Genomic DNA, 23,300 nt, shown 5'->3' with positions numbered 1-23,300 from the left:
TGTGGTATGACATGTGTGTGGTATGACATGTGTGTGGTATGACATGTGTGTGGTATGACATGATCATTGATGCCTGTGTGTGGTATAACATGTGTGTGACATGATATGTGTAACATGAGAGGTGATGGTGCTGTATGTGTGTGACGTGCCATGTGTGTGACAGGACGGCATGACGGCCATCCACCTGGCAGCCAAGCACGGGCACATCAACATCCTGGACGTCCTCAAGCGGTACATCAACTGGCGGAGCACCAGTCGCAAGGTACCCCCACCCCCTGCACTGTCCTCTGTGTCATCATCACCATCATCACTGTTATCTATCTTTTTTCATGATCTGCCTTTTCCAGTACTTTCCAAGCACTCTCCACATACTTAAGGCATTCCTTTCCATATGCATTCTGTGGATCCATATCCATTTCTTCCGCGCGTATTTGTGTGTGCGTGAGTGTATTTTTTGTATGTGTGTGCTTGTGTTCTTGTGTGCTTCGTGTTTGACTGAAGTGTTATCGTAAACCATGTTAAGATGTTCGAAAGCGCTGTAATATGTGTAAAATATGATTACATTTTTATCTCTGTGTGTGTCCCAACAGACAGGCCTAACGGCTCTGCACGTGGCTGCCCACTACGGGCAGACGGAGTTCGTGAGGGAGATGCTGACCCAGGTGCCCGCCACCCTGAAGAGTGAGGCCTCCTTCAATCCTCCCGCCACATTCAAGGATCTCACCCAGGAGGTCAGGGTCTCTGTGTGTGTGTGTGTGTGTGCGGGGAGGGGGGAAGGGCATGGAGGGGGTGTTCTTGTGTGTGTGTGAAAGGGTGGAGGGGGTGTTGTGTGTATGTGTGCGTGTGCGTGCGCGCACGCGCGCGCGCGTTGTGTGTGTGTGTTTGTTTGTTTCGCTTAAACTAAATGTGATAAAGATGAAGTTATGTGTGTATTGCACAGTCGGGTTTGACCCCTCTACACCTGGCGGCCCAAAGTGGCCACGAGGGTGTGGTCCGTCTGCTCCTCAACTGTCCCGGGGTTCAGGTCGACACACCTTCCGCTCTGCTCGTGAGTTAGTGGTTGTTGTTACAATGTTGCTGGTGTGTGTGTGGCTGTGTGTGTGTAGCCATGTGTATTTGTTTATATATGCATATGTGCGGACTACGCTTTGATGCCTCTTTGAAAACGTTGTGTTTTGTCTTTTATACCTCTTTGAAAACTGGAACTGTGTGTGATTTGTCTTTGATACCTCTTTGAACACTTGAACTGTGTGTGATTTGTCTTTGATACCTCTTTAAACACTGGAACTGTGTGTGATTTGTCTGTGATACCTCTTTGAAAACTTTGTGTGATTTGCCTTTTATACCTCTTTGAAAACTGGAACTGTGTGTGATTTGTTTTTGATACCTCTTTGAAAACTGGAACTGTGTGTGATTTGTCTGTGATACCTCTTTGAAAACTTTGTGTGATTTGTCTTTTATACCTCTTTGAAAACTAGAACTTTGTGTGATTTGTCTTTGATTCCTCTTTGAAAACTGGAACTGTGTGTGATTTGTCTGTGATACCTCTTTGAAAACTTTGTGTGATTTGTCTTTGATACCCCTTTGAACACTGGAACCGCGTGTGTGTTATGTCTGGGGGGCGGGGGGGGGGGGGGGTCAGGGTTCCATCCCCATCCACTACGCCAGTCAGAACGGCCACACGACGGTGGTCAGTCTCCTGCTGTCCAAGTCCACCTTCCAGTTGCACTTCAAGGACAAGCGGGGCCGCACAGCCCTGCACCTGGCCGCGGCCAATGGCCACATCGACATGGTTGCCCTTCTGCTGGGGCAGGGGGCAGACATCAATGCCTGTGACAAGGTGGGGAGAGAGGAGGTGGGGGGGGGGGGTTAGAGGGGAAGGGTTGGGTTGTGTTTTGTGGAGTTGAGTTGAGTTTTGTGGGGTTGGGTTGGGTTGTGTTTTGTGGGGTTGGGTTGGGTTGTGTTTTGTGGGGTTGGGTTGGGTTGGAATGTGTGGTGTTGGTCTGGGTTGGGTTGGGCTTTGTGGGGTTGTTTTGGGTTGGTTTGGGTTGATGGTGTTGGGCTGGGTTGTGTGGTGTTGGTTTGGATTAGCTTGCATTTTGTTGGGTTGTTACATACACAGACACATACATAGACATACAGACACACACAGAGACACACAGACACACAGACACACACACACACACACACACACACACACACACACACAGCAGACTGAGGACACTGCATATTGGCGACCATACAAGTAACGAAACCCTCCACCTCATTGTTTGCTTTCATCATCTTTATTATGATTCTGATGACAAGTACGAGGGTCATTCAATAAATAAGGTGAATTTTTCGGTATAAGGACTTCTAATACAGATAGAAGCTTACTTTTTTTCTTTTCTTTTTTTGTGTGTGTGTGTTTTACTTCTTTTTCACATTGATTTAATTTGTTTTGCAGATTAAAAAAAACTTTGAGAGTTTTGGCGATTAACAAAGATGGCCGACCAAGAAGCATGCTCCAGGATTGAACAGCGGTCAGCTATCAAGTTTTTGGTTGCTGAAGGGTGCAAACCAGTTGAAATTCATAGGAGAATGTCAACTGTGTATGGTGCCACATGTTTCAGCCGAAAAAATGTCTACAAGTGGGCTAAATTGTTTAAAGAAGGACGGAGCAGTGTTGAGGATGAAGACAGGCCTGGAAGGCCTACAGAAGTGAGGTCTCCTGAGGTGATCGAATCAGTCAATGACCTCATTCAGTCTGACAGAAGGGTGACAGTGGATGACATTGCAAGGACTTTGAGCGTATCTGTTGGGACAGCACACAAAATTGTCCATGATGACCTTGGCTACTCGAAGGTCAGCTGCCGGTGGGTGCCAAAGATGCTTACTCCAGAGCACAAACAGAGGAGGGTCGAGTTGTCCCAGCAGTGTCTCTGCCGCTATGAGAAGGATGGTGATGAGTTTCTGAAGAAGGTGGTCACATGTGACGAGACATGGGTTTGGCACTATGAGCCTGAGTCCAAACGGCAGTCCATGGAGTGGAAGCACGTAGGCTCTCCAATGAAGAAGAAGTTCAAGTCCCAGCGGTCCACGAGGAAGGTGATGCTCACCGTTTTTTTGGGATGTGCAAGGCCCAATCACCATTTCATTCCTTGAGAAAGGAAGCACTGTGAACAGTGCCAACTACTGTGAACTGCTGAGGCAGGTCAAGAAAGACATGAAGAACAAACGCAGGGGTCATCAGTCAGAAGGAGTCATCTTGCATCATGACAACGCAAGGCCTCACACAGCAGCCCGAACGGTGCAGACCATCAACGAGCTGGGCTGGGAACTGCTCCCTCATCCCCCTTACAGCCCAGACCTTACCCCTTCAGACTTTCACCTGTTTGGTCCCTTAAAAGCGTTCACGAGAGGCACGAAGTTTGAAAGTGACGATGAAGTCAAAAGTGTTGTGAGCGACTGGCTGAGACATCAGTCCAAAGATTTTTACGCTGAGGGAATACGGAAGCTTGTGCACAGATGGGAAAAGTGTGTGACAGTGCTGGGAGACTACGTTGGAAAAAAAAAAAAAAAAAAAAAAAAAAAAAAAAAAGTAAGCTTTTATCTGTATTAGAAGTCCTTATACCGAAAAATTCACCTTATTTATTGAATGACCCTCGTAGTAGTAGTAGCAGTAGCAGCAGTAGTAGAAGTAGCAGTATTGTGGTGTGTTGGTGGCTGCTGCCGCTGCCGCTCCTGCATGGACAGACTGGAAGACTGGCAATGCTTGTGTAATCTTTATCCAGGAGTGAGACATTTTTTCTAGCCTTCACTCGCGAGTCTGGGTCTCTGTCTACAGAACGGGTGGTCAGCGCTGCACCTGGCGTCCAAGGCCGGGTACCTGGCGGTGGTCAAGCTTCTAGTGGAAACGGGTGCATCCACTCGGTTGGAGACCACGGACGGCAAAGTAGCGGTCACCTTCGCGGCAGCCGCCAACCACTCTGACGTACTGAGCTACCTGATGAAGAAAGACCACAGCACCCAGGCCCTCATGGACGACAAGAAGGTGAGAGATGGGTGTCCACAATTCCCGTTTCGCCGTACCTTTGATCGTGCCGCCAACCCTAAGTGACCTTTTGAGAATTTGACAATGTCCAGTTTCGTCTACTGTATCCTGTTTCGTTCTATTCATCTCTCTCTCTCTCTCTCTCTCTCTCTCTCTCTCTGACGGTAAGAGGGCATCTATGGTCTACGACCATCTCCTAATTGACGGTAAGCGTTTTACTGTTGGCGATGGTGACACTCTTGTTGAGTCAAAATAGGAGGTCGGTCGGCCCATATATTCACATGAAATTTTACCTGTGCTCGTGGTAGGAACCATTGATGAAGCGACACCGGCGGAGCTGACACAGGGCCGTAATGGCAGAGTAAGAGAAACAGCACGTGCAACATGTGAATCTGTGTGCCATGACGATAGCTCGGCGATTTCTGTGTCATGTGAGGATGGGAATACTACGTGTAATGTGTCATTTGAAAATGTGTGCAGCTCGGCTTTGGCTGTTGTAAATGATGCGTCGACTGATGTTGGTTTTTATAATAAATTGAATTATTTTTCCTTTGTGCATTGGAATGTAAATGGATTATTTACAAAGCTATCCAATAGAGATTTTGTCTCCTTTGTTCGTTCTTTTGATTTTGTATGTTTAGTTGAAACATTTATGGAAGATTTTCAGTCCACTATATTTGATGGCTTGAAACTGTCGGCACATGGAAGACGTTCCGGCGGAATTGTGTGCCTTGTGAAAAACGAGTTGTATTCGTGTGTTAAATTAATAAATGTCGAGTCTCATCATTTTTGTGCAGTTTTGCTTGATAAATCTTTGTTTGGCACAACAAAGCATATTGTGTATGTATGTGCATATGTGCCGCCTGAAGGTTCGCCTTATTATGTGCATTTTGATACTGAAAATGGGATTGGGTTATTGGAAGATTATCTGTGTGATTGTTTACTAGCTATTGATGACGATGATGTGTACGTTTTGCTGTGTGGCGATTTAAACAGCAGAATTTCAAATATGTCTCCTGACTTTAGGGAAAATATGTCTAATATTGATGGTGAACATTTGAGCGGACCGTTAAGTGCTAACAGACATTCTGAAGATCATGAATTCAACAATTATGGCAAAATGTTACTAAATGTGTGCACTGTTTTAGATTTGTGTATTTTGAATGGTATGTGTAAGGGCGACCATCAAGTCGCGACACGTACATTTCAGATAGTGGTAACAGTGTTAATGATTATTTTTTAATGTCACGTGATTTATTTCTTGAAATATGTGGTGACTGTGAATTATGTGTGTCAGATAGAATTGAGTCTGACCATATGCCACTGAAATTATGTATTCAATTTAGTAAGGATAATCAGAACTGTACACATGAAGACAATCACATTTATATGATAGAGAAGTTTGTATGGCGGGAAGAATCTGCAGATATTTTTGACAGCACGATTTGTTCGGAGGAAATACAAACACAAATGAAAATGGCTCTGAATTTGATTGATATTAGTATTAATGAGGCTTTAAGTGTTTTCAATGACTGTATTAAGAGTGCAGCAAAATGTATGAAAAAGCAGATACGTGTAAGTAATAATGTGAAAAATGATGACTGGTATGATAAGGAATGTCGAGATTGTAAAAGAAATGTTCGTAACTTGTTAAAAAAGTTTCGTCGTACCTTGTCTCCACCCGACCGAGATTCTTTTTGTAGAGCTAGACGTGAATACAAACATATGTTGAAAAGAAAAGAGAAACAGTTTAATGATGCTTTATTAACGGAATTACAACGTTCAATAGATAATCAAAAAGAATTCTGGAACTCAATGCACAAAATAACAAGGAGGAGAAAACAACCTACGAATAATATTAGTTTACATAAATGGTTTCAACATTTTAAAGAATTGTTAGAAAAAAGTGAAGATCATATTAGTAATCTATCACAGGGGTTTGAGGAAAATAATGAGAGCAACATTGATGAAGAGCATTTCATAGATAATGGTGATAACGATAGTTTGAATCGTTGTATTTCAGTAGAGGAAATTTTGTTTGCTTTGAGAAAATTGAAGAAGCGGAAAGCTGCAGGACCAGATGGAATTATATGTGAATTGTTAAAGAATGCATGCAAATCTAATTTAGTTATAGACTTCCTGGTTAAGTTTTTCAATTATTTATTTGATAGAGGTATCTATCCTGAAAGTTGGACTGAGTCAATTGTTCTTCCATTGTACAAAAAAGGTAATACTAAGAATACCAATAATTATAGAGGAATTTCCCTGTGTAACGTATGTAGCAAATTATATAGCGCTGTAATAAATAGGAGACTCCAGGAATGGGTGGAGGAACACAATATTACAGGAGAATTTCAAGCCGGATTTAAGCGGAATTACACTACTGTGGACCATATGTTTACGTTAATGGCTTTCATACAGAAACAATTTTGTTTAAATCGCAAATTATATGTTGCTTTCATTGATTTTGAGAAAGCCTTTGATTCTGTCAATAGAAGTATACTTTGGCCTATTTTATTGAAAAATGGAATACGTGGAAAAATTTATAAATGTATTATGAGTATGTATGATTCTGTAAAGGCAAGGGTGCGATGTGGTGCTGCTTTATCAGAATACATCAATTGTACATCTGGAGTTAAACAGGGTGATATTTGTAGTCCAGTTTTGTTTTCTTTATTTGTTAATGAATTGACAGAGGAAGTAATTAAAAATGGAAGACATGGTGCAACATTCATAGGCGATGTTTTGGAAATTTTCATTCTTCTTTTAGCTGATGATGTAGTATTTAATATCAGAAACAGTAATAGGGTTACAAAGTCAGTTGAATAGTCTACAACGAGCCGCTGCTGCTTTGCAACTAAAAGTGAATATGGGTAAAAGTAATATAATTGTATTTAGAAAGGGAGGTTATTTGTCTGTAAGAGAAAGATGGACCTATAACGGAACTATAATGCCCATTGTGAATGTATACAAATATTTAGGTATTTATTTTTCTACACGTTTGAGTTTTACATTTGCATGTAAAAACCTTGCAAGTAGAGCAAAAAATGCATTGTTATATGTCATGAAGAAATTGTCATTAGTACAAAATGAATCTCTGAAATTATTCCTAAAAATATTTGATTCTCAGATCCAGCCTATGATACAGTACGGGGCAGAATTATGGGGTCTTGACTCTGCGGCTATACACTGTGAAAAAATTCATCTATATGCTTTGAAAAAATTTTTAGGGGTCTCCCTTCAGACACCAAATGATCTCGTCTATGGTGAGACTGACAGATACCCAATATCGTTGCTCTCTACTGTTAAATGTATTAAGTACTGGCTCAAGTTAACACAAATGGATGAACACAGATTGCCATATAAAGCATACAAAATGTTGTTAGACTTAGATAATAAGGGTAGAAGAAATTGGGTTTCAAATGTTAGAAAGAAATTATATGAGTACGGTTTTGGTTTTGTATGGCTAAATCAAGGTGTTGAAGATATAAATGTTTTTATTCGTGTGTTCCGCGAAAGATTGGTTGATTGCAGATGGCAAAGTTGGAATTCTCATATCCAGGACAGTGACAGATTTAAGCTATACAGAATGATCAATAATTTGCATAATGTTCCAATTTATATGCGTATGCATATTGCTAGAGGTTTGAAGTATTTAATGACGAAATTTAGGTTCGGTGTCTCTGATATTTTTACTCAACAGTATCGTTATAGGCAGTCAAACATTTGTAATTTGTTATGCCCATTATGCAAAGAATCAACTGAAGATGAGGTCCATCTTGTGCTTAGTTGTCCAGCATTGAGAAATATTAGAGAACGATTAATTCCACTCAAATTTTATAGACAGCCTTGTTTATTTAAACTCATTTTGTTATTGTCGTCTACGAACGAAACTATTGTACAACATTTTGCTTTATATTTGCATAGAGCTTTTAAACAACGCAATGCTTATGTAACGTAATTTTTCTTTGTAGTAATATGCGACTTAATGTCAATTCCATGTGTACCCCCTTCTAAGGGGCTATGGCCTATATGAATAAAACATCTACATCTACATCTCTCTCTCTCTCCCACGCGTGTTCTTGCGCATACACACCCACATAAAACCAACACACCCACACTCACACACACACCCAATCCCCCTCCCCCTCACCCCTCTCCCCCCCCCCCCTCACCCCCGGGGGGAAAAAGCAGAAAGAACAGGGTGGGTGAAATGTTAAATGGACTGATGAAGACAAGTATAGGGAACAAACCAATGACATTGCTTTCTTGAAAAGTAGGAAAATATATAGAAAAAAAGCCCAAAGAAATAGGAAAGGAAAGAAAAAGAAGAAAAGAGAAATACAGCACCAGGCAGGGAAGCAGGGGAAGGAAAGAGAAAGATTTGTTCCTTGTCTTCTTCTTATGTCAAACTTTATGTGACCAAGCGCGCTATGCTTGCTCCAACACTATTCACGCACAAGCCAGAGCAGACGACGTTTTCCCCCCTAACCCTTGCACAGAATATGTGACGTCACTCTGCTTACATCATTTTGTCCTGGCCAGACCACCTGCTGACTGCTCGACCAGTGTCGCGTCGCGATACGTCATTGGCTGAGAGCAAACTTGTGTTTCTGTTCCACAGTATTTAATTAATAGCTCTTTTGTCAGATCAGTAAACTACTAGTATTATATACTGGCAGAATCGTCTTAATTCCATCTTTAAATCTATTCCATTTATGTTTGCCTACGTGAAACTGATTTAACGCAGTTTGTAATTTTCAGCGACGAGCTCGTTAAAACTGACCCTGTTCAGGTGACTTAAATTAAGATTATAAATTCATCTTAAATAATCAACACTTCATTTACACTCATTATAAAGTAGGCGTTGAGCTCTTTCTTTTGCAACTTATCCGATGCAAATCGGTTCAGGAATCATTTAGAAATCTGTTACTGAACACCTTGTAACAAGCACAGTTCTCATCAGATTTCTTCAGATTAGTGACGATCTGGTTTGCAGCCCACGTGATTGTCTTTGTAGTTCGCCTAATTTGTATAAATTGGCCGAGCGGGTGATGAGTGGTCACTTCCACACCCGAGCCAGCCGCGGCCAGCACCTGCTCTCTTTGTCTCTTGCCGTGTAGTGGTCAGTGTTGTTCCCACAACAGCAACATCTCGCTACGTATGGCTGTAAGTACTAGTGTGTAGAATGTGTTGATTTGTAAATTGTATTGTTTGACACAGTACTTGTGTTTATATGAGTATGTTCAGTTATTGCTTTGTTCAGTTAATTCTTTGTTCAGTTATTGCTTTGACAAGTTAGTCACAGATCGGCTATGACTGATCTAAATAATTGCCATGTCGTCATCTGCATGGAGCAGTGTTCCATTTGATTCTTAACGTCACAGTCAGTGACGTCTCTTGACACAGATAGTTTGTTCCAGAATGTTCTAGTGAGTGCGTAAAGTTCATTCACCACTTAATGGTTAAGCCATGGTGGTTCTTCACTTACTATCTGGTCTATCAGTTTGCCAGTATTATATCTAAGCCACTGATTCTCTATCTTGTTTGTTATTCAGGTATTATCTTTCACACTAATATCAGTTGTACTGCTACAGTGTGCTCAGTACTCTAAGATGTGTGTAGTATTCTGCTGCTGTGATTTCAAGATAGTGTTGGATTAATATCAGTTATTGGTCAAAACCACCTGATATGTATCAGTCTGTTAACTGTAATTTAGTTATCATGCTCTCTCCTATACAGCTTACTCCAGTATAGTGCAACATGATAAACTGATTCATTTGAGTCACTTTGACACAGTATAAGCTTTATCTAATCTATACTGTCAGTGTACTTTCACCAAGTCAGCATCGCTTCAATCACTTTAACTGCACTATTTAAATGTATTAGAAATGTCATTTGATGTCAGCGTTTGGTCTTCACACATATGCATTATGTTGTTGCGTATCCCAAACCCGAGTGATAGTCTTTCCATGTAAAATGTATGCATGTGCTTTACTATTCACTTGTGTTGACATGTTGTACTTATGACATTTGTTTGTGTCATTCCAGGCACTGTCTTCTCTTAGTTCTTAGTCTTCTTCTAGTTGTCTTCTCCTAGTTGTCTTCTTCTCATTACTTCTTCTTAGTTCTTCTAGTTGTCTTCTTCTCTTAGGTCTTCTCTTTTTATGTAAATAAAACAATAGAAAAGCCATTTGTGACTGGCCTCTATATGTTCCTGGCCTGTGCGTGGGATCTTGTCTATCCTTTCAATTAATCAGTTAGTTAAGTCTTTTGTGCCGTACCCCTATTAGAACCACTCGGAGCACGGCTACAAAAGTGGCGTCGCCGACAGGATATTGATCCTTGAAAATATCCCTACGACAGGATAAAGATCCATTATAAAATAGTCCAATTATTCCCTTTAAGGTTTCAGTTATTTTATCCAAACTCAATCCATCCCTAAACCACAGCCCTTTACCACCAAGTGTACCTTGTTACCTGTGAGCATAGGATGTGCTAATTCTTTTAATATCTCTTAATAAATCACAGCTCCTAGCCAAGCTAATCTCTATCACATACTTGGTGCTGTGAGCTAGAGGGACAAGAGGTTGTACTAACAGTCACATAGGGATAGTTTAACATAGGAGAAGAGAGAAGACAGTGCAGCAGGTACGTCAAGTCCACAACAAGAAACGTCGCCCACATCAAGATGGCTTCAACTGACTTCCTGCCCAAACTCCTGACGCTATCCGGTGAGGAAGGCAGCAGTGAGGTCGACGACTTCATCAGTGAGGCCAGACTGATTCTCCAGCTACAGCCCCTGGATGACGCGACAGCCTCTCTCTGGCTGATCTCAGCCCTTGCCAGCCGAGCTCGCCAGCAGATCGTCAGGCTGCCGGCGACACAAGTGGACACCCCAGCCAAGATCCTTGCGGTTCTTGAGGAGAACTGGGGAGATCAGCGAGACGCCACCGACCTTGCCACTGCGTTCTTCAACACACAGCAGCAGCCCAAGGAGACGGTGATCGACTACGCATCCCATCTTCGGCACCTATGGACCAAGGTCAACAAGGCTGAAGATGGGGTGATGCAGGTGCCACCAGCCATACTCCGCGACGCCTTCGCCAGAGGTCTTCAGCCAGCTGCACTGAAGCGCGATGTCAGGCGCTTCATCCGTGACCACCCTGACACCACCTTCGAGGCAGCAAAGAAGGAGGCCCAGCGATGGCTGAGAGAGGACAGCCACACCTACAGCACCTGCCCCGGCGTAGACAGTGTTGTCCGCCTGGAAGCCCAGCTGGCCACACCCGCAGCTGAGAACACCAGCCTGCGATGTCAGCTGCAGTCCCCCAAACCAGCACACCACCTGCATCCTACAAGACCAGCCCTTCACCATCGCCACTGTGCTGCTGACCGCGTCCCAGACCCTCCACACTGTGTTTGGTGTGAGAGGTCTGGCCACACTGAGGAGCAGTGTCGGCACAAGCGGTGCTACATTAAGGAGGACAGGCAATCAAAGGCTGAAGACAGACAACCAGCCACATCTAAGGGGAGACGACTGACAACACATGCGGTCAACAAGCAGCATGTCACTGCCAACGAGACACCTCCCCCCAGCCAACTGCACTTGCGACCCAAGCTGCCACCAGAAGAGCTGCACAGACTTCAGCTTGCTGACCCCACCATTGGGCCAGTCCTGTCTGCATGGCCAGCCACGCCAGCCCTCAGCTCCAACTGGCAGACCAATGTGTTGACCCAGCAGCATGACAGACTGATCTGCAGGAAGGGTGTCCTGCATCGACGGGTGATGGACCCTAAGCTTGGGGCGTCTGAGCAGCTAGTGCTTCCCAGCAAGCTCCGCCCCCAGGTACTGTCATCCATACAACACCGCACGGGGCACCAGGGCTTCCAACAGGCTGCAGAGATGCTGCGACCCCAGGTCTACTGGCCTGGCATGTACCGCGACCTGGAGCAACACTTCTCCAGTGGCCCATCCAACAGTGACACCACCCAGCCCGCCTGCATCCAGACCCAGTCGTTGGAAACCAGGTCAGTCTCTTCCTCTGCAGCACCACCAAGAAACCACAGCACCACACCTGATGCTGTCATCCCACATTTGTCCCCACCTGTCATCAGCCCCACACCGCAGAGGTCCAGCCAACAACCACCCTCTGTCAAGCCTACAGACCCGGTCCCACTGCACCACCAGGGCGACAAAGTGTCTGACACAGACACTGATACCGATAGTGACAGTGGTATGTGGCTGACCAGGCCCATGCCAAGACCCAGGACACAAACCCAGCGAGCTGCACCAGAGCCGCCTCCACTACCACCAGATCCTGCACCAAGGCGATCCACACGACTGGCAACCAGGACTCCACTAACAGTGTTTTGAGACTGGTCAAACTAATTTTCTTTTGCAGCAGAGACAGTCGTGATGCATTATTCTTGTTTTATCAGGGTTTTTTTATTTTCTGTTCTTACCTTCTTGCCTTTCCTATGACCTATCATTGTCATATGGCCTATGCAATGCTTTATGTTTTCATGTCTATGAACATGCTACAATAATTCATGCTTTAATTTTGTTTTCATTTCAGATATTTCTGCACAAATTCATGTTTTATGGGGGGGGGTTTCTTCTCTTCTTGCTTAACTTAACCTGTGATCTAGCTTGTCACAAAGTCTTAGCAATGCAAAAAGTATGTCTATGAACATGCTATAATAATTCATTTTTTTATTTATGCTATTATACATGTATGCTTGTTTACATGTGTGTCTGACAGTGATGAGATAGATTGATAGGCACACAAATGAATGCTTTCCATCTTCATAGTGTATTTCACCAAATTGGGACCCCTTCTCTATATCAAACTCTTCAAAGCTAAGTTAGGATGCATTCGACTAAGTCCAAACTCTTAACTTAACCTGGCTAAAGCCACTTTGAATATAGAAGTAGGGTATTGTTCCTAAGAATGTTGCAGTCATTTCACATTCACTTAGCTATCAGTTATCAGCAAAATTATCTCCATTACCTGCCCAATAATTCTTCTTTGATGCCCAGCTAAGTCTGCTCACAAGAGTTACTTTAATTAACCATCGCGGACGATGGATTTCAAAAGATGGGGGGAGGTGTGACCAAGCGCACTATGCTTGCTCCAACACTATTCACGCACAAGCCAGAGCAGACGACGTTTTCCCCCCTAACCCTTGCACAGAATATGTGACGTCACTCTGCTTACATCATTTTGTCCTGGCCAGACCACCTGCTGACTGCTCGACCAGTGTCGCGTCGCGATACGTCATTGGCTGAGAGCAAACTTGTGTTTCTGTTCCACAGTATTTAATTAATAGCTCTTTTGTCAGATCAGTAAACTACTAGTATTATATACTGGCAGAATCGTCTTAATTCCATCTTTAAATCTATTCCATTTATGTTTGCCTACGTGAAACTGATTTAACGCAGTTTGTAATTTTCAGCGACGAGCTCGTTAAAACTGACCCTGTTCAGGTGACTTAAATTAAGATTATAAATTCATCTTAATAATCAACACTTCATTTTACACTCATTATAAAGTAGGCGTTGAGCTCTTTCTTTTGCAACTTATCCGATGCAAATCGGTTCAGGAATCATTTAGAAATCTGTTACTGAACACCTTGTAACAAGCACAGTTCTCATCAGATTTCTTCAGATTAGTGACGATCTGGTTTGCAGCCCACGTGATTGTCTTTGTAGTTCGCCTAATTTGTATAAATTGGCCGAGCGGGTGATGAGTGGTCACTTCCACACCCGAGCCAGCCGCGGCCAGCACCTGCTCTCTTTGTCTCTTGCCGTGTAGTGGTCAGTGTTGTTCCCACAACAGCAACATCTCGCTACGTATGGCTGTAAGTACTAGTGTGTAGAATGTGTTGATTTGTAAATTGTATTGTTTGACACAGTACTTGTGTTTATATGAGTATGTTCAGTTATTGCTTTGTTCAGTTAATTCTTTGTTCAGTTATTGCTTTGACAAGTTAGTCACAGATCGGCTATGACTGATCTAAATAATTGCCATGTCGTCATCTGCATGGAGCAGTGTTCCATTTGATTCTTAACGTCACAGTCAGTGACGTCTCTTGACACAGATAGTTTGTTCCAGAATGTTCTAGTGAGTGCGTAAAGTTCATTCACCACTTAATGGTTAAGCCATGGTGGTTCTTCACTTACTATCTGGTCTATCAGTTTGCCAGTATTATATCTAAGCCACTGATTCTCTATCTTGTTTGTTATTCAGGTATTATCTTTCACACTAATATCAGTTGTACTGCTACAGTGTGCTCAGTACTCTAAGATGTGTGTAGTATTCTGCTGTTGTGATTTCAAGATAGTGTTGGATTAATATCAGTTATTGGTCAAAACCACCTGATATGTATCAGTCTGTTAACTGTAATTTAGTTATCATGCTCTCTCCTATACAGCTTACTCCAGTATAGTGCAACATGATAAACTGATTGATTTGAGTCACTTTGACACAGTATAAGCTTTATCTAATCTGAAGAAATCTGATGAGAACTGTGCTTGTTACAAGGTGTTCAGTAACAGATTTCTAAATGATTCCTGAACCGATTTGCATCGGATAAGTTGCAAAAGAAAGAGCTCAACGCCTACTTTATAATGAGTGTAAAATGAAGTGTTGATTATTTAAGATGAATTTATAATCTTAATTTAAGTCACCTGAAAAGTCAGCATCGCTTCAATCACTTTAACTGCACTATTTAAATGTATTAGAAATGTCATTTGATGTCAGCATTTGGTCTTCACACATATGCATTATGTTGTTGCGTATCCCAAACCCGAGTGATAGTCTTTCCATGTAAAATGTATCCATGTGCTTTACTATTCACTTGTGTTGACATGTTTTGACATTTGTTTGTGTCATTCCAGGCACTGTCTTCTCTTAGTTCTTAGTCTTCTTCTAGTTGTCTTCTCCTAGTTGTCTTCTTCTCATTACTTCTTCTTCTTAGTTCTAGTTGTCTTCTTCTCTTAGGTCTTCTCTTTTTATGTAAATAAAACAATAGAAAAGCCATTTGTGACTGGCCTCTATATGTTCCTGGCCTGTGCGTGGGATCTTGTCTATCCTTTCAATTAATCAATTAGTTAAGTCTTTTGTGCCGTACCCCTATTAGAACCACTCGGAGCACGGCTACATTTATGTTTTTCCTACTTTGTATAAATGATATGAAATATATGACATTTTCATGTATCCACACGAGGTTTCCTGAAATAAATTACGCCTTGCCTTGTCTTGTCATGACATTGTCTTGTCTCACCTGCCATGAGACATTCGGATGGTGGGATGAAGCGAGGTCCTTTCCGTAGCATTTTTTGTACTGAACGTACGTAAAAGAACCCACGGCAACAAACGGGTTGTCCCTGGCAAAATGTTGCAGAGGAATCTCCTTTTAATAGGAAAAACAGATACACTTGCGGGAAGAGATAAAAGCAAGTGCAGGATGGCGACGCGATCTCCCAAAGGAGAGCAGCCCGAATTTCACACTGAGAAATTTGTTGTGACAAAAAACAACAATACAAGACAACACAACACAACACAACAAAATACAGTGCAGCACAATACAATACAGTATGATACAATACAATACAATGCCTGTGCTGCTTGCAGTTCGTCTTCGACCTGATGCAGTGCGGGAAACTGACGCAGAACAAGTGTCTGCGGGAGTTCATCCTGCTGTCCCCGGCACCCCCAGACACGGCGGCCAAGCTGTCCAAGACGCTCCGCCTGCTGTCCTACAAGGAGAAGGAGCGCATGAAGGACCTCATGGCCGCGGCCGACCACTGCGAGGCCATGGCCACAGACCTGACGGCCATCGCGGCCAGCCTGAGCTCGGCCCAGCAGATCCTGAAGGCAGTGGACTGCCAGGGGGCGCAGTTCCTGGACGTGTTGATCGAGAACGAGCAGAAGGAGGTGGTGGCCCACCCCTCCGTGCAGAAGTACCTGTCGGATGTGTGGATCGGCGGGCTGAACTGGTCATTGTGGAAGATCATGCTGCTGTTCCTGTCGCTGCTGGTGGTGCCCGTGCTGTGGATCGCCATCTCGCTGCCCACCCGCTACCGGCTGAACAAGGTGCCCATCATCAAGTTCATGACCTACCTGGTGTCGCACATCTACCTGATGCTGCTCTACTTCTTCATGGTGGCCATGCCTGTGCACCACATCTACGAGTCGGGCAGCCTGGTTCCCTTCTGGAACGAGTGGCTGCTGCTGGCCTGGCTGTCCGGGCTGTTGGTGTCCGAGCTGACCAACCCCGGGGACCGGGCCGGCCTGGGCTGGATCCAGGCCATCAACCTGGCCATCTCGGCCCTCGGCGTCTTCTGCCACCTCATCGCCTTCGCCTACCAGGACAGCTCGCACAAGTACCTGCTGCTCTACATCCGCAACAACTTCTTCGCCTCGGCGCTGCTGCTGAGCTTCGTGCAGCTGCTGGACTTTCTGTCCTTCCACCACCTGTTCGGGCCCTGGGCCATCATCATCCGGGACCTCATGAGGGACCTCATGCGCTTCCTGGTCATCCTGCTCATCTTCATGGTGGGCTTCACCCTGCACCTGTCCGCCCTCTACCAGCCCGTCTACCCGGAGGAGGAGAAGCAGGTGGGCACGGGGGTGGTGGGCAACACCACCCCCACCCCCATCACCACCTTCGAGTTCCTCTTCTTCGCGCTGTTCGGCCTGGTGGAGCCCGACTCCTTGCCGCCCATCCACCGGAGTCCCATCTGGGTGACGGACCTGGTGAAGGTGGTTTTCGGGACCTACATGATGGTCACCCTCATCGTCCTCATCAACCTCCTCATCGCCATGATGTCCGACACCTACCAGCGGATCCAGCAGCAGTCGGACACGGAGTGGAAGTTCGGGCGTGCCAAGCTGATCCGGAACATGAACAAGACCTCCGCCACCCCCTCGCCGCTCAACCTCTTCACCAAGGCCTTCACCTACATCCGTATCTTCGTCAAGTACAGAGGTTAGTTGGTTGCCTGTGTGTGTAGGTAGAGGGGGTGTCGTTCCGATTCACCTGTGTGTGTGTGTGTGTGTGTGTGTGTGAGAGAGAGAGAGAGAGAGAGAGAGAGAGAGAGAGAGAGAATGAATGAATTCTTTTAATAAGGGAAAAGGAATAAGCAAGGACAAGCTTCTTTTTTTTTCATCGGGCCCTCGGGGCAAAGAAATTAAACAAGCAAACAAAACAAAATAAAAAGACAATGCCACTACCACTGCTACTACTACTACAAAGTAAATAAATCAAAATGAAATGAAATAAATGAATAAAGAAGAGAGAGCGAACAAAATAATATCATAGCAAAAAAGACAAGTGTGTGTGTGTGTGTGTGTGTGTGTGTGTGTGTGTGTGTGCTGAGGGTGACGGCTGTCAATATGATGAAGGTTGTGGTAGTGGTGTTGGTGTTGGTGGTAGCAGTGGCACTTGCGCGGTGATGATGGTGAAGATGACGATGACGCTGATAACGATGATAATCAACAATGACAGTGCGTTGAGGATGGGAGAGTTTTATCATCAAAATATTTCGATCATTTTGACGACTGCAGCGGACATGACGTCATTACTAATCCTGGTTGTCAGTGGTGGCAACATTCACAACAACGACGGAGAGGCTGATGGTAACGAGTGGTGTGGTGCGGTGTGTGCCGTGTGGTGTGGTATAGCGTGTTCTGGTGTAGTGTGGTATGGCGTGATGGAGTGTGTTGTAGCGCAGTGTGGTGTGGTGCTGTTTGGTGCGGCATTGTGTGGTATGGTATGGCGTGATGGGGTGTGTTGTAGCGCAGTGTGGTATATATAATGCTTTTTATCTTCTTCAACATAAATTGATTTGTGATGTGAAAGAAGTAAACAATACACGAGAATCACGGTGTGGTGTGGTGTGGTGTGGTGTGTGATCCGGTGTTTGGTGTGTGGTGTGGTGTGCGGTGCCGTGTGTGTGGTGTGGTGTGTGTGGTGTGTGATCCGGTGTGTGGTGTGTGTGGTGTGGTGTGTGATCCGGTGTGTGGTGTGTGATGCCGTGTGTGTGGTGTGTGATGTGGTGTGTGATCCGGTGTGTGGTGCCGTGTGTGTGGTGTGTGATGTGGTATGTATGGTGTCTGTGGTGCTGTGTGTGTGGTATGTGGTGCGGTGTGTGGTGTGTGGTGCTGTGTGTGGTGTGTTGTGTGGTGTGTGGTGCTGTGTGTGGTGCGGTGTTTTGGTGTGTGGTGTGTGGTGTGATGTGTGGTGCGGTGTGTGTGGTGTGGTGTGTGGTGTGTATGGTGTGGTGTGGTGTGTGGTGTGTGGTGCGGTATGTGTGGTGTGTGGTGCTGTGTGTGGTGTGTGGTGCGGTGTGTGTGGTGTGTGATCCGGTGTGTGGTGTGTGATCCGGTGTGTGGTGTGTGGTGCGGTGTGTGTGGTGTGTGTGGTGCGGTGTTTTGGTGTGTGGTGTGGTGTGTGGTACGTTGTGTGTGGTGTGTGGTGCGGTGTGTGTGGTGTGGTGTGTGGTGCGGTGTGTGTGATGTGTGGTGTGTGTGGTGTGTGTGATGTGTGGTGTGTGTGGTGTGTGGTGCGGTGTGTGTGGTGTGTGGTGCGGTGTGCGTGGTGTGTGGTGCGGTGTGTGTGGTGTGTGGTGCGGTGTGTGTGATGTGTGGTGCGGTGTGTGTGGTGTGTGTGTGTGTGTGGTGTGGTGTGTGGTGCGGTGTGTGTGATGTGTGGTGCGGTGTGTGTGTGTTGTGGTGCTGTGTGTGCTGTGTGTGTGTGTGTGTGTTGTGCGGTGTGTGTGGTGTGTGTGTTGTGCGGTGTGTGTGGTGGTGTGTGTGGTGTGTGTGTGTGGTGTGTGTGCGGTGTGTGTGCGGTGTGTGTGGTGTGTGGTGTGTGTGTGTGGTGTGGTGGTGTGTGGTGCGGTGTGTGTGGTGTGTGTGTGTGGTGTGTGTGCGGTGTGTGTGGGTGTGTGTGTGTGGTGTGTGGTGCGGTGTGTGTGGTGTGTGTGGTGTGGTGTGTGTGGTGTGGTGTGTGTGGTGTGTGGTGCGGTGTGTGTGTGGTGTGTGGTGCGGTGTGTGTGGTGTGTGGTGCGGTGTGTGTGTGGTGTGTGGTGCGGTGTGTGTGGTGTGTGTGGTGTGTTGTGTGTGATGTGTGGTGCGGTGTGTGTGATGTGTGGTGCGGTGTGTGTGGTGTGGTGTGTGGTGTGTATGGTGTGGTGTGGTGTGTGGTGTGTATGGTGTGTTGTGCGGTGTGTATGGTGTGGTGTGTGTGGTGCGGTGTGTGTGGTGTGGTGTGTTCGGTGTGTGGTGCGGCGGTGTGTGGTGCGGTGTGTGTGGTGTGGTGTGTTCGGTGTGTGGTGCGGTGTGTGTGGTGTGTGGTGCGGTGTGTGTGGTGTGGTGTGTGCGGTGTGTGTGGTGTGGGCAGGTCGGGTGTGCAGCACGCAGGCCCAGGAGTTCATCAACCAGGAGGAGGACCTGGATTCCTTCCAGGACAGTCACTCCCTGGACCTGTCCTCACACGGCGGCTTCCTCAGACACCTGGTGCGCCGCAACACACAGGTGGCTCCCGATGGTAGGTCGAGGGTGGTCTGGAGGGTGTGGAGTTGTGGGGCTGGAAGTGGGGGAGGAGTGAGGGCGATCCACTACACAAAGATAGGTAATAGTGTGTTAAATGATCTCAGTCAATACATGTGATGATCTCAAGGTCTGATCAGCGTGTTGGGTTCATGCGAAGGTCGGGGTTGTTGTTTTTTTTGTTTGTTTTGTTTTGTTTTTTGTTGTTGTTTTTTGGTTTTTGGTGGGGGGGGGGGGTTAGGACTTGAAGGTGGCAGAATGGTTAAGACGCTCATTTGGCAATGTAGAGTTCGTGAGGGTCTTGGTTCAAATCCCGCTCTCGCCCTTTCTCCCAAGTTTGACTGAAAAATCAAACTGAGCATCTAGTCATTCGGATGAGACGATAAACCGAGACCCCGTGGGCAATACGCACTTGACAACAAAATGTGTTGTCATGTGACAAAATTATTTTGAAGAAATCCACTCTGATAGGTACACAAAAGTATATACATGCACTCAAGGCCTGACAAAGCGCTTTGGGATATGCTGCTGGTCAGGCATGTGCCTAGTAGATGTGGTATTTGCGTATATGTATTTATCCGCACGCAGTGACGCCTCCTTGACAAACTGAAACTGACGCTGTGGTGTAGCGTATGTAGATCAGTCAGGATGCTGTCACACCTCCTTGAAACTGGACCCAAAGCTTACACTTCAGTGTGTACACAGCTGTCCATGTGTTGTTGATTTCCAACCATGCTGGCTCAACGTGTCGTCCTGGAGTCCGGAGAGACAGTGATGATTTCACTGTGTATACAAAGTTATTCAGTTATACATGTGATTATTTCACTGTATATATAGAGTTATACATATGATGATTTCACTGTGTATACAGAGTTATGCATGTGATGATTTCACTGTGTATACAGAGTTATGCATGTGATGATTTCACTGTGTATACAGAGTTCTACATGTGATGATTTCACAGTGCATAAAGAGTTATACATGTGATGATTCCACTGTGTATACAGAGTTATACATGTGATGATTTCACTATGTATACAGAGCTGTACATATGATGATTTCACTATGTTTAGAGAGTTATGATGATTTCATCGGGAAAATACAAGAGTTTTATTAATTATGTGATGAATTCGGATGGCACACAAAGTTGTCTCAGCTGGTATATAGAGGTATACTCATGTGATGATTTCATCGGGTACATAGATTTATACATATGATTAAAATGGATATACAGGCCGTGAAAAAAAGTTAAACCACACACACACACACACACACACACACACACACACACACACACACACACATAACGCGGGCGCGGAGGAAGAGAGGTTCATAAGCGCAATCTGTTGTCGAGGAAGTCAGGCAGCAGCATTCTTTCTTTTTCTTCTTCCATCTTTTCTTTCTCTCTTTATGTCTTTAGTGGGCGGGGGAGGGGAGGGGAGGGAGAGAGGGGATAAGATCCGGAGCCCCTGTTAGCACGCGCAGAGTTATGTATGATACAGAGTTCTCCATGTGGTGCTTTCAGTGGGCTTTCTGGCCACGCCCAAGCTGCCCGGGGCCACGCGGATCGAGGACGTGGTGGAGTGGAAGAAGGTGGTGCACAAATACCTCCAGACCCAGGGCGAGGAAGACGCCATCGCTGACCTCCTGGGTTGTCTCCCCGGGGACAGCGCCACCGGCGGCTCCGAGCTGGACTTCCGGGAGGACGCCACCTAGAGGAGACCTTGTGTGCGGTGGGGGACTGACTGACAGCTTGGAAGACATAGGTTTCTTCATGGCGGCCGGGAAAAAGATCGGTCGATCGTCTTTTGTGACCTTGACCCTGCTGAGAAGAGGTCACGGTCAGGTCAAGGTTACGCCTTCTTCCGGATCAAAATGTGCTAACACCATACAGCGAAGTGTTTTTGGTCGTGGAGGCGACTTGTTTTAGTTAACGAAAAGAGAAACTCCATTGTCAGACATGTCAAGACTGTCTGACGTCACTCTACAAACAAGGGCCGACAATGACGATCAAAGTCGTCACGAGTCAACGTCTACCATGGAAGATTTTGGATTAAAACACAACCATAACCACCATTCAGAAGAGTAGACTGAAGACGTCAGGATTTTTGAATATCCACAAGATCTCTCAAGACCAGATCAAGGGTGTTTCCCCACTAAGGCCAGGCATCTGCTCTTTCCTCCCGACAATGATCTCCACGACCTGCTCAAGTCCGTGTCTCATCTGCTGGACACTGGCATACCACAACAGAACCTGCCAGGTATTCGACGTTTCTAGTTCTGATACAGACATCCAGCGTGTTGCCACACCCTTCTACTGAATATCTGTGACATAAAAAACCCTGCTATAACGTAAAGGCCCCCTCGTATGTGCACAATTGAACGCGGGAGCTGCATCCCACAAAGGGCAAAAATTGTCTTTGATAAGAAAAAGTGTAAATAATCCGATAACTGTCCTGCAATTGTTCGTTTTCTGTGTGAAGAATATACAGTTTTACAGACTGTGAATACAATGGCAGATTATATAACAGAATGCTGTGTACAGCCAGAAAATGAAGTTTTATGTCAAATGCACATATCAGAGACTCCATCATCATCATCATCGTCATCATTATCAGCAGCAGCAGCACGAAAACTCTGGCGCCTGTAGACGTTTTGCGACAGGGAACACTATGCGGACCTTCAGCCTTCTCCGAACCACCATGGTGGTATTGTTGGGTATTGTTATTTAACTGTGGTTGGCAATGCATTGCGTAACACCACTGTATTGTGTTGTCTTGCGCCGTTTGTTTTCTCAGTAGACACGCCATTGAATTCCAGAGTACGCATTCGAGAGAAAGCTTGCATGGCATAGAAGAACAGCATGAGTTTTTTATGTTCTTGTTTGTTTTATGTGTGTGTGTGGGGGGGGGGGGGGAGGGGGGGTTCTGGTCATTCATGAAGACAAGGTCTTCTCAGTGCACAAGTTAACAGAGCAGTCTTGTTGTCCCCAACCAACATTGAACACGACGACACGAACACCCCATCCGAGATCTAGAGAAATCTATCACTCTCCCTCTCTCCTTATCTCTTCCTTTCAAAATATCAACCCTCCCCACCCCATCCCCCACCCCCAACCCCACCCCAGCACTCCCTCCGCGCCTGTCTTTGGCAATGACAATGTCTTGAGCTTATTGAGCTTAATGTGCATGTTAATCAAGATGCCGTGCGATAGTACTAACAATGTGGTGTCTGTCCTCTTGTGAGTCATGTGATGAGCAAAGATGAAAAGCAAACAAAATGAGAGAGAGGAATAGAGACAGGCAGACAACGAGAGAAAGGGAGAGAGAGGGGGGTGAGCAAAGATGAAAAGCAGACAGAATGAGAGAGACAGGCAAACAGACAGACAACAAGAGAGAGAGCCTGCGTCACAAATTAATAACCAGCTTCAAAGAAAGGAAAAGTGGGCGTTCAAGAACGCCGCGACCTCCGAGGCAAACATGAAGAGGACAGGCCGCACCTGTGGACAGCTGGAGCGACTGGCACAGGACAGGGATGGCTGCAGAGCGCTTGTTGGCGGCCTGTGTCCCAGACTGGGCAACAGGCGTAGTTGAGGTGATGTGATTTCAAAGAAAGGGGAAGAGCAAAGAAGAAGTCACAGAGAGGGCAGCGTCAGTCACTGTAACAAGTTCTGGGTTAGCAACAGCTCCCACCCACAGGATCATTCA

General features: G+C 45.5%; 1 protein-coding gene across 1 annotated transcript in view; it reads left to right on the top strand.

Moving 5' to 3' along the window:
• LOC143280302 (uncharacterized) overlaps positions 1–21,534 on the top strand; it is a 97,082-nt gene extending 75,548 nt beyond the window's left edge. The window contains exons 22-29 of the mRNA XM_076584933.1: positions 164–262; positions 591–731; positions 941–1,048; positions 1,643–1,840; positions 3,827–4,033; positions 15,673–17,029; positions 19,445–19,591; positions 21,119–21,534. Of these exons, the coding sequence (XP_076441048.1) occupies positions 164–262; positions 591–731; positions 941–1,048; positions 1,643–1,840; positions 3,827–4,033; positions 15,673–17,029; positions 19,445–19,591; positions 21,119–21,309 (2,448 nt within the window). The 3' untranslated portion in view covers positions 21,310–21,534. The remainder of the gene's footprint in view (positions 1–163; positions 263–590; positions 732–940; positions 1,049–1,642; positions 1,841–3,826; positions 4,034–15,672; positions 17,030–19,444; positions 19,592–21,118) is intronic.
• Positions 21,535–23,300: the final 1,766 nt, after the last annotated feature.

The sequence above is a fragment of the Babylonia areolata genome, chromosome 3 (assembly GCF_041734735.1).
Source record: "Babylonia areolata isolate BAREFJ2019XMU chromosome 3, ASM4173473v1, whole genome shotgun sequence".
Lineage (NCBI taxonomy): Eukaryota > Metazoa > Mollusca > Gastropoda > Neogastropoda > Buccinidae > Babylonia > Babylonia areolata.
Note: the sequence above shows the minus strand (reverse complement) of the source record. Positions and strands in the feature narration are given on the sequence as shown.